The following is a 12393-nucleotide window of genomic DNA, read 5'->3' on the forward strand; positions in this document are numbered from 1 at the left end:
GACAAGGACAAGGAGAAGAGGATCTCCACCACAAGGATAACCAACGCTATGCAGAAGAAGCACAAGGAGGAGAAGAAGAAAAAGAAGGAGAAGAAGAAGATTATGATGATGAAGCAGAGGTGCAACAGAGGATGTGGGTCAAGGTGAAGCTATCGACTTTTCCGGAGGCCGTAGCTCTAGAACCACTTGAGCTGGAGGCCGCCATCGACAGGATCCTCGACCCACTGCCTGCAGATGATAATTCCACTTGCATGACATATCCTGACATCAATTTGGTTTTGGCCTATAAGAGAAAGGATCTAGTCGATGACAATATGAATCGGAGTTCCAGGCCATGGTCCGCCGTGACTTGATCAGCCGGGGGTACGTCGAGGTAGACCAGGAGTATTGGGCCAAGATGAACCTTGTTTTGCCAGGTCTGATCTAGGGATTTACAACTCTTCTGATACTCAAAACGAGGAGGAGTACAATGATGGTCCTGTTGATCTAGAGGAACATGAGGATGATGATTCTTTTGAACAACAGGAAGATGAAGACAATTAATGATCCTCTTGAACAGGGGCAGGAGCAGGATGGTGCATGATCCTATCAAATCTAGCTATGTGATAGTGGATTCCTTAATTCCCTAGTTTGTCTCCATCCATCTAATTAAGTAAGGAGTGCGGTTTTCTGTAGCTCAGGCTACATGGTACCCCTTATCTTTGCCATCCATTTATGCATCGCGATCCGTGCAGACTCATTTATCTTTTTTGTTTATCTCAAACGACACAACATATAAACTTCAAAATTTGTAGAACAACAATACATTCTAACTACAATCTGGGAAAGAACTTTCAGATTTTTTCATGCATTTTAAATACTTAAAATAATACTTTTAGTCAAACAAAATCTCATTTTATATATTTATATCAGACAAAAAATTCTGAAAGTTTTTTCATACATAGATGTTCTAATGTTTGTTCGATCTGCAAAGTTTGAAGTTCATATTTTGTTTCATTTTAGAGAAACAAAAAAGAAAAATCTGCTTGTTATAATTTAGTTGGAGAGTACGGATCTCAAAGCAAAGCTGGAGGGTTGATGATAAGAGGTTCCATGTAGCCTGAGCTACAAAGGAACTTTGTGTTAAGTTAGTTTCCTGCCCATTGTACTTATTTATAACTAGACTGGATGAATCGCCAACTATTTTGTCAGACAAGTGAAACAATAAAGTCAAAGTATTAGGCAATATGATCTAGCCATCTAGGAGGTATTGTAGTCCCTTTATTCGAAGAAAACATAAGATAAGAAATAACAAAATGAATAAGAAACATGTTCGTAATTGTGCATTGGCAACTAATTAAAAGGTTTCCCGCCATCCTCTGTTTTATTTAGATTGCTACTTGATCAAGTGATGACCACCGCATATTACTGACTAAATCTTTGGTGCAATACTTAAGCATTTCCTACCATGACAACCCAAGGTAAGATACAGCATATATCACTATAAACAGAAGTACCATAGTAGAACGAGAAGACCATAAACTCTGTCAGAAGAACTCAGAATTCATACCCAAAAGTCAGAGACAACAGTTTTTGCATCTAACCAAAGGGAATATTGCACGACGTGATCCCGGACTGAGTGTTTCCATGTACAATGTTAGAGCTGGACAAATAACCTTGTATGTATTCGATGGACACTTACGGAATAGTGGAGATGCCATGACTTCCAGGTTAATTTGTGCCATATTACCATTCAAATAGAAAACAGAAATTCTACATTCACAGTTTGTCTCGTAAACCACACGAAACAAGGATAAGATATTGGTCGCAGACATTGATCCTAAGATACGGAGTACCTGCTTGGCTGCTCCAGCTTCCAATTACATGGCTTTCTATTAAACTTAGTGCATGTTATACTTAAGATCATTAGAGCTACTACTAGCAGCTACTTGAGGAAATGCAGCTCGCTCGCTGCCCTTCCTCGGTGGTATCCTTCTTCACGAGGCATTTCTGTTTCAAAGAAAGCAGGACAGAGCTCAGAACATCAGACAGATAACCAGGACAACTGACTAGCACAACGACAGTCATGTACAGTGTATATATTATGTGCGCTCAAAAGTTAAAACAATGCATCTGAATTTAATTAAATGCCTTAAAATCCCAAACGTGCATATTCCCACTATACGAATTTGCAGTTCAGTGAAATAAATCTTCGAACATAGAATGACAAATCCACACAAGAAAAGAAAACTGGCTGTAACATAGTATTTGAACCAGTAATCATGCATAAGCTCAACCTTACCCTAGTAAAACGTACGATCCGCTAAAAATTGAAGCAACAGAGTGCTTCAACATAACAGGAATGAAAAACTCAGGCCTTGCATTCTCATACATCATGACTTGAAGTTCACAGGACCGCTTAACACAAATGCGTGTAGCCCCGACCTTCTTCTTGGTTAGCCCACCAACGAGCCCTTGGGGCCAGGTCCGGTCGGATCAAGCCATTCCTCCAACTCCTCGGCAAGCGGCTTCCGAGTCCACTGCAGATTTGAAGATGGTAAATAAGATGCATAACAAGGTTGTACTCATGCCTAATTTATCATCATTGATTATTTATTCCTACTGCAAATATGAGGGACAAACTTAACCTGCTATAAAAGGAGATAATTACCCACTGTAAACCACTCTAGTGAAGTACGACTTGCTCTTGGTTGGTTGCTCTAATGTATGACGTTCTGATTGAATGCAGCTTAGTGGTTACTTCTCTTATGTTCATCCGCTCCCTTGGTATCATGCACGTACAAGAAAGAGCGACTTGCATGAGCGATAATAAACATTTGTAGGCCGCATTTTCTGTTCCAGTGTATGCTTGGATATATCCCTTGTATTCTCCATCAAGACGAGCATCAATGATTTGTAATACCTGATCTGGATAGTTTCTCTCCACAAAGTTGACCATGCTAAGTTCATTCTGAAATAAAGGATCCGTTGGTCCTTTGCCAATCAGCATCTCTAGAAGTACTAAGCTCAAACATTTCGAAGAACTATCAGAAAATTTGTTATGCAACCATGTGTCCAAATTCCCATTAGGCATGAACTCATAAATTAGAGCCTTGAAATTGTTGCCATTATTGTCTACCGTCGTACATGCGCTTAGGATCGGCAGAAGGTTCCGATGTCGAATGCTTCTCAAAACCTCGCATTCCGTCACAAAACTTTTGTTTACACATTTTATATCAAGATCAAAAACCTTAATAGCCACTTCAATCTTAGCTTGAGTTAGGTTTCCTCTGTACACTGTACCATAGCTTCCTCTTCCCAGGAGGTTTGCCTCTGAGAAGCTCCCTGTTGCTTGATTTAAATCTTTGTAAGTAACTCTAAGGAACCGCCTACCGAAAGAAAGTAAAAATGTGTATGGTCCTCGTAATGTCTTCTTTGTGATTATAGTGTAAGACAACATCACTAGTGATGCGAAACCAAACATTGGAATCAGCGCTCTGAATCACATTATTCTCCAACTCCCATGGGTCGAAACCAATAACTATCCAATTGTCCACCAAGAGAAATCACTGGATAATGAACTAACGAATCGGTGTGAAACCAACATTAAGAAACATGGTCAGGTCAGGTCTAGCAAAAGTAAACAGACTGCATACGTGATTACATCCAAGACATGAGCTGATGTACGTACACTTAATATTATCAGGTGTCGCAGCAAACTAACCAAATAAAAATGAGCGCATTAAATTAGCTTAAACTGGTGTTACTAACCAGAGTGCATGGGTGGTGGCAGAACTCGACTAAGCGAGAGTAAATGTGGTCAAGAGAATTCAGTCAGATAAGTAGATTGACCTGGCGTTTTGAAGAAGCAATGAGGTGGATCTAGGTGCACCGGCACACCCAAAAATTCAGACGCAAGTAGTGTTTAAGGCTAGCTAATCGTCAATGAAGAAATGGCAAGTTAACTAGTGCCAAGCTGTGTCATTCGTCCAAGAGGAGAAAGATAAGCTTGTGCCGGGGATTAACTAATAGAATGACTAGGTAAGGCAGACAATTAATGGGAAATGCAATGTGCCTTTCTTGAGATGTGGTAGCAGGCACGAAAAGCAGGGAAAGTGCAGCATCGAATCGTGCCGGCCGGGGGAAAGCACTGCAGGAGCGTGTTTGGTTGGTGAGGTAAACAACACAAAATAAAGCTAGCAACCTGATCATGAATACCTGGACCCTCCATCCGACACTAGAGAGCCTGTGATTCACAAATTTGGACCATCAAGATTAAGATCATGAAGAAATTTGCCAAATCACATAGTATTTTGATTGTTTGAAGCAGAGGCAAACTGATCATACCATTTCCATCAGAAGAAGAAGTTGGAGCAGGTCTATATCCTGGCCTCAAATGACTGTTGAAAATGCATACATGTATTACTAGCTATACATTGGAATTTGTAAGTCCATATATTCATGATGAGTATCTTCATTTTCTGTTACAGAATTATTAGCAAGAACTATCGTGATTAGAAGATCTCGATACCAAGTACACTGCTATATCTAAGCAAGCTCCAGGTGTAGGAGGCATCATCTAAAATACCAGAGCATGGGAAAAATAACATTACCTTGCAAATGATCTTGGAAAAGTTGACATCCTTTGTACAGTGTTAGACATCAGTGAACCTGTGGCAGAAATTGGAATGCTTTATCAAAAGCAATATGCTACATGTATTTTTAGTGAATAAAAAATGAAAAAAATAGTTGAGACTGATGTGTTGCATACCTATTCCGTCAGATGGCATTGGCCGCTCAGTTGTGAAACCTAGCCCTGTTGCACTAGTGCCGTCCATAGGAGGTGAAATGCCAACCAAGTTAGACACGACACTTTGTAGCCAATCGATCTTCTTCTGTTGAGCTTCAAGTTGAGATTGTTGAGCCTCAATTTGAGTTTGTTGCGTAGCAACAATCTCCTTTGTAGAGGCCAATTCTTCCACTACATGCTGAGTTGAGCTTGATACGCTTGAGTAAGCCCTTCTATTTGGTTTTGGTCCATGACCCCGACCTCTGATGTAACCATATGCCTTACCAAGCACATGCTCGCAAATCTGTTGCTCTGTTAAAGATACTTCACCCTCCTCTATAGGTTCCTTTTGCTTCTGCAACATTTCTTCCTGCATTAATAATACAAGAAATGAAAGGCATTTACATTCTTAATTGCAGCAACATAATAATGTATTTAAAAGTACCCAAATTCACTATTAGTATAATGCAACACTAACAACTTTGCATTACTTGAATAACCGTAGCCATTAAAATCTAGTTCTGCCATCACTACTACTTAAAAGTACAAGAACCATAGTCAGGCAAAAATTATTTGTACCTATGTCATGCACATCTTCCTAATAATAGTGCGTCATCTAGTTCTGCCATCACTACTACTTAAAAGTACAAGAACCATTTCTTGCTCTCTAGTTCTCATTTGTATCTAAGTATTCCCATTGCTTAATCTCTCTCAACAGAAATTAATTTGTTACATGGTACTTACATGTTTATTCCTGGCATCTTCTGATGCCCATCCCTTCTTATCACTAGAGTAACACTCCTTGTATAGTCCGATATCACCACAATTCTGATAATACAAGATTCAAAGTCAAAAGACATGAATATAATAAGACAGCTACAAGTTTCGATATTCTGCTTTCACCACAATTGTGACACAAGATAAGGATAAGTAATAGTGACTTACTAATTCATGTTGAACCGCTACAAATGACTTTGTTCCCTTCTTGTGAACATAAGGTAGGTTTGAGCGGTTAGCCTTCCCAATTGTGGACCGTTTCTGTATATGGTAGTTTTTTTAAACAAATAAGGCAGGGTCGAGTGATAAGATAGATGCAAAACTGTTGACATCCATTCAAAGACTACCATACCTTAAAATCTTCTATTTCAAAATGATCACAGAGCCAAATCCAGTCTCCACCTCTATTAGCAATAAGGGGAGGATATCGATTGCTTCTAGCATCATCACCAGATTTTACATAATGTTCATAACACTTGTGACGGAAACTTTTGTAGCTTCAAGAGAATAGCAGATCCACACAGCCTTTGATATGTTCTTGCCAACCCCGAGCCGTAAATGGCGAGGGTTTTCATCCAGCCAGGGATATTTCTTATCCATATGTTTCCAAGCATCGCCATCCAGAGGACCCCTCAACACATTTGGTTCAACAACTCTCTTATCCCTATTATAATGCAAATCTGAAGCTATTTCCTTGTTCATGAATAGCCGTTGTAATCTAGGGATTAAGGGAAAGTAGCGCAACACTTTCTGAGGTTCTCGCTTCCCCTTGCCCATTTGTGTCTTTCACCTCGATTCCTTACAAACTGGGCACTCATCCTTGTCCTCATGCTCCTTCCAGAATAGAACACAATCATTTTTGCAAGCATCAATACTTTCATAACCTAGCCCTAGATCTCTCAACATCTTCTTTGCTTCGTAGTACGTGGCTGGAAGCGAGTTACCGGCTGGCAAAGCCTCCTTCTAAAGCTTGAGTAACATGTCAAAAGATTTGTTGCTCCAATGGTTAAGATCTTTGAGGTGTACCAGCTTTAAAACAAAGGATAGCACCGAGTGGCCTTTGCAGCCTCGGTATAGTTCACGTCGTGCACTTCTCAGCAAGCCGTCAAATCTGGTCGATGACTCATTGGGCTCCGGAATGCTACCTCTAGCATGATTATGGTTCTCTTGCTCATCAACCCCAATCGTAGCTCTATGGATATCTCCTAGCAGATCTTGGACCATATCAAATCCATCAAAATCATCAAGATCTTCCTCATCTTCAAGTGACTCATCAACTTGGTCTTCATCATTGCTAACTTGTTCTCCATGGAATATCCATTTTGTGTACGAAGTTTGTATACCATACAATAACAAATGGGTTCGAACTTGACTAACACTCTGCTGACTTATATTCATACAAGTTTTACAAGGGCAACGCATCTTATCATTGCCGATGTTATGTTGACAAGCAAAATCAATGAATGCATTCACCCTGAAATGTAATCACTTGAAAATCTATCAGGCAACCTCATCCAACTCTTATCCATACTATATCTTTTCGTGCACAAGCACTCTACAAGTGAACCAAAGTACTAGAAATGTAAAATATAACAACATAACCACATTAGCTACAAATTATTATATCTGCCGGTAAACACCTCAATCACGAAAGGAATCAGGCTAGCTATGTCAATCATTTTCAACCAGTCCACCCGACATGATAAACTAATTGATCTACTGAATTTCGGTTAAATCAGGCTTATATTTATCAAAATAACAATACTACAGTACCCCATATATATGTCACATTGCCACTGTATTTTCAAAAGAAAACTTGCACTTTATCAAACTAAACCCGCAGCTTGCTTGTGTAATTATTTTATATGCAGTAACATTATACTAAAATATAATATCACAGCAACAACAGCCATGGAATTCTATAATGTTATACTAGAATTGTATACAAAGACAGTCTTCAAATGTTATACTACAACATTATACAAAGACAGTCATCACAGAACAGTATTTGAAGATAGTCATCACAGAACTGCATATCCTTTCTAAACATTGTACTACTAAAATATACTACAAGTCCTGATGCTGTAAGTATCAATATGCAGTAACATATTGCTGTATATTTTACTACAAGCAAAACCAAGACTATATGTATATTATGGCCCGGTTGGGCACGGCAGTATTGCCATTATTCTACTACTCTGGTTTTGAAGAGGATAATCTAACTCTCAGGATAATTTAACTCTCAGTATTGTCATTATTCTACACAACACATCAACCGGACCAAGCCAATATTGCCATTATAGTCAAATCACACAACCGAACTCTACATGGTAGGCCAAGCCAGTTTCCAAATCACAAACCGAAAGCTACATGCATATTTTACTTACACATTTCCACAAACACTTGAAGTGCATGATCTAGCCATCAAGTACTCCAAGGAAATTAATGGAGAGACACAGGGAAGGAGGCAAGGACAGAGAGGAGATAAGTCTTATGGGTTGAAGCTTTTGCTGGTGTTGACGGTGAGAGCGAGATCTCGTTGGCGAGCTTGGGGCGTCGGTTCCTGCAGAGCTGGTTAGGGTTGGGGAAGGAGGAACCCTAGGCGCCCCTTCCCTTCGACCACGCGGCCGCTGCCGCCGCTGCTTCACCTCCCCCACGCGGCCGAGCTGCCACCACCGCCGCAAGGGACAAGCCCGCCGCTGCCGTCGCGAGGAACACGCACGCCGCCGCCGCCGCCGCGAGGAACATGCCCGCCGCTGCTGCAAGGAAGAGCCCCCTCTCTTCTGCCGCGAGGAAAACGCCAGCCGCCGCGAGGAGCGCGCCCTCCGCCTTCCGCCGCCCCCTCCGCCGGCAGGAACGAGTCAGACACCAAGGAACGCGTCGGCCGCCGCCAGGGACGATCTGATTTGGGGGATTTGGGGGAAGGTGACTTGCCTTTTTGAATATTAGCCCTTGGTTGCTATTTCTCCACTGGATACAAAGTCGTGAGGGTACAACACATAGGCCTATGGTGACCAAGGAATTAATTAGCTGGTTTCAATTAGTACATCTCCACCCACCAAATCGCTTGGTGACAAAATATCTGGTGGCAAATGATTTTTTTTAGGGTAACTTGTTGCCGCTTTATTTAATCGTCGAACCCCGGAATGTCATCCGAAATTACATCAAGCACAAAATCCGGTGGAACTCCTAGCCAAACCTTACACAGTTCATCTCCTACCCCTACCTTCGCTAACTTACTAGAGGCTGGGGCGCCACCTGGTGGCGCCTCCTGAGGCGGGCCTGTGCGCTCCCAGCCTGGTTATGCACATGACTTCACCACTAATGTTATGTACGTCATCATTATTGTCTCAAAAAAAATGTACGTCATCATTTACCCATTAGCAATTAAATGCCTTAAAATTTCTTTATACAATCATATAACAAGTTGATTACACAAAGAAATGTTGCAAACTAATTTGATCCCATTTTGCTTAACTAATAGTCAGTTTGAGAGATTTAAACACTCACAATCTGAAGAACCTGGGATACAAATCATATAGTATATCTCAAAACCCTTGCTTGGTCTCCTTCAATATCCCGCCAAGTAACACAGATGCCTCAGATAGGCTTCCACACATGTGGCAGTAATCTACGCTTCCCGGCAACTTAGCTACTTTCCCGACGTGCACAAGTATAGCTCTAGAAAGAGCGTTGGTGGACTGACAACTCCATAGTTTTTGCTCCCCTACGCGTCCAACACACTCCCAATCAATAGAGGAATCTATTCAACACCTGATTACGACACAATACGATAAAGCATTTTGAGTTTTAATAAATATTTAGAAGAATCATAAGCTGTACAGCATACAGACTACAAACATTTTTTTGACAAAAGAAAGGAGTCCAACAAGCAACCTTTCAGGGAGGCAATATATAACCAGAAGTCCAGAACTAAAACAATACGAAATCTTATAGACACAACTATATCATTCCATTCTAATAAAAATTCAACTCCCTATTTTGTTATTAGGATTTAGAGCATATTCCAATAGGTCACATGCTTCATGATTAAAAAAAATGATGTTACCACGAGATAATGAAATGATTCCTTAAAAAGGATCATGTACTGGTTAGTCTTTACTCAAGCTTTACACTGGAGTCTCCGGACAAGATATCCCGCACAACCTTGGCGCCTACTGAGAGGAAGTTGAGAGCGGTGCCAGGTTGGCAGGCGTCCTTTTCACTTGGTTTTTGCAGTCTGGGTAGCACAGGTACATGCAAGTGATAAGGGCTTGTTATTTAACGAGGGAGAGTAGCAACCAATGGTAGAGCTGCTTTAGTGATGCATTCTATATAATGTAGCTGGTTCAAAAGTAAAGCAAGCCAGTCTTGCTTATAGCACAAATGGCACACAACCATGCATATGCAGTAAGTCCCAGCCCTTGGCATCATCCCAGCATGAAAAGCTTTCTCATTCCAACTTAAGCACAGATTTCAAAATAAAAGAGCCGTTGGCGATTAAATGTCCCCGCACTCCACGACAAGCTTGGCGAGGAAGAGGTCATCAACAAGAACGTGCTCTTTGAGGCCCTGGAACTGCATCAACCAACAAAACAGCAGGAAGCAGGCCTCCATCTCACCACCTTGGCGAGATCTGGTACCCAGATTCTCAAGCTTCCTCCTGACATGCGCAAAAAAAAATCAGATGAATAAGCTAGCCAATCAATGTAAAGTTTAAAATCAGTACAGACAATCAAACTTCATCATCAATTGGCACTGGCAAATGCCATGGCTTCTTTATTAGTATACTCATATTAAAGGGACACATCCAAAATACATTAGATCTGACACTGCATCCTTTGTCTCAAGCATCACAAGTGGTGGCACAAGGTAGATTAAATCTTATCTTCAATGAATCGTTACCATTACAAAGAAAAAATTCAGTCAATTCTATTCTGGTGCACATAAATGCAACAAATGGCATATGTAATTCAGATAAATATGGGACAAACCTAGTCAGCGATATAAATTAGGTGCATGTGAAAATGATCATATCGCGAAAAAAGAGAAAAAATACTTTTTTTTTCTTTTTATTTGAGAAAGATATTTGCATTGTCTGGTGACAGTAGCATGTGACCATCATAACTCAAACTCAAGTTCAGGTTTGATGTAATAATTAGATTTCAGAGAGCAAGGGGAAATCAGGAGGAAGACATACATCAATTGTGACTCAGCCAAGCCTGTGGCGCCGCCTGAGGGGTGCGATGGGAGGTGCTAGGCTGTGTGCGCGCCTTTTCGGCTTTTATTTGGCCAGCTTGTGTGTGCACATCAGCATCAATACATGGCACCATTTATCAATGGCAGTAAGGCTCATGGGTCCGGTGCCTTTTTTATGAATGTATATCAAGCATGAATAAAGTGGCCTTCCTTTATGAAAGAGAAGTAGCCATAATGCAAAAATATATCAGCTTTGCTTAGAAGTTAGAAAGTGTGAACCATATCCAAGCAAGTATTACATAAAACAAACATTCAGAACCAGTTGATGGTAGAAACAACTGAAATATAAGAGAGCTAGCAATCATGCAACAGATGATATTCATAGCAGCGGCAGCTGGCGAAGCCCGGATACACCTCGTCAGAGAACACGCGCTTGGCGCATGTTCCTTCGATCCAAGTGAATACAAACTTCACAAATTGTAAAACTCAAATTTAACAGGATACCAAGCAAGTTATTGCTAGGAACTGTAAAGAGGCACAATTGTGAGACATGATTAAGAAGTTTCTCTTCAGGAACTATTTTACATAAGCAGTTACAAATGTCTTGATGCTCGTCAAATGAAACAGAAGCTGGGAGGCCCGGAAGGTACTCTGCCAGCATATTTACAGGAATGTTGCATAAGAACTGCCACACTAAATCCGACTGCCCTTTCTAGAAAATCAGATGATCAGCCACCAATAGATATGAAATACGACCAATCACCTTCACCAAATGTGATAAGTAATCATATAATCTAGATATGATTTTAGAATGTAGACACCACAACAGATAGACGACCATGCAAAATGCATAATCCGAAGAAAAAATCTGCTACGTTTTCTAAACTCCCAATGACCATAATTTCAAACTAACCTTTCTTATCAAGTTGGGTCCAAGTAAAAATTGCATTCGCTAGTTTTACAACAACAAAAAAAGTGTGATTTGGTTAGGACCAAGAACCTGTCTAGAATAATGATTTACATCTCTTCTCACTAAAGCCATTTGAAATCTCATCTGCTCCAACTCCTCCTACATCATACAAAAAGTTGTTGAACCCATAATATGGTGCAGGACAAAACATTCTGATTACTATAATGATAAAGAAAATAAAATCCATTGAATTTTCATAATTTCTGTAATATTATATCCGATCATGATATCAGCATTTTTATTACCTAAAGATGTAATGATCTGTGAAGGTCTAATTCAACCCTGCGAAATTAGAACATGAGTTAGCTCCAAAGCATTCAAATTTTGAAAGCAAATTCCAGGAACAATTACCTCATTGATAAAGATCGCCCTCGATGAAACACCACGGTTTGATGATAATTTCCTAGTCCTTGCTACCTTTGAGGTTTCCATTCTTAACGGTACTGTTAAACAAGAGCACAAATGCAGCTATCAGTAGATTCTCTTTTCTTTCTTCTTCATAGATTATTTTAGCAACAAAAGAATTTGCACATGGAAATAAGTGTCTAGCTTTAGTTGAGCTTTTCAGTTCAGCACAAATGACAAATTAATTTCGAAAACCCTAGAATAAGAAGTATCAGGTAGCTGCAGAGAGAAAGAGAGAGAAAACATGAACCTGCAGTCAATGTCAGAGTAGCTC

The 12393-nt window shown here is 40.3% G+C and overlaps 1 protein-coding gene and 1 long non-coding RNA gene across 2 annotated transcripts; both read right to left on the minus strand.

The window, feature by feature from the left end:
• Nucleotides 1-3964: 3964 nt before the first annotated feature.
• On the minus strand, nucleotides 3965-4633 carry LOC123133140 (uncharacterized). Its single transcript, XR_006465165.1, has 3 exons — nucleotides 4593-4633; nucleotides 4327-4379; nucleotides 3965-4225 (listed from the first exon to the last, which is right to left on the minus strand). It is a non-coding gene; the product is annotated as an uncharacterized lncRNA (long non-coding RNA).
• Nucleotides 4632-12070, minus strand: LOC123138614 (uncharacterized). Its single transcript, XM_044558567.1, has 6 exons — nucleotides 12066-12070; nucleotides 10062-10208; nucleotides 9713-9785; nucleotides 5513-5596; nucleotides 4751-5138; nucleotides 4632-4670 (listed from the first exon to the last, which is right to left on the minus strand). Exons 1-6 carry the CDS (start codon nucleotides 12068-12070, stop codon nucleotides 4642-4644), a joined length of 726 nt encoding a protein of 241 aa, XP_044414502.1. The 3' UTR covers nucleotides 4632-4641.
• Between the last annotated feature and the right edge of the window lie 323 nt (nucleotides 12071-12393).

The sequence above is a fragment of the Triticum aestivum genome, chromosome 6B, assembly GCF_018294505.1.
Source record: "Triticum aestivum cultivar Chinese Spring chromosome 6B, IWGSC CS RefSeq v2.1, whole genome shotgun sequence".
Taxonomy (NCBI): Eukaryota; Viridiplantae; Streptophyta; class Magnoliopsida; order Poales; family Poaceae; genus Triticum; species Triticum aestivum.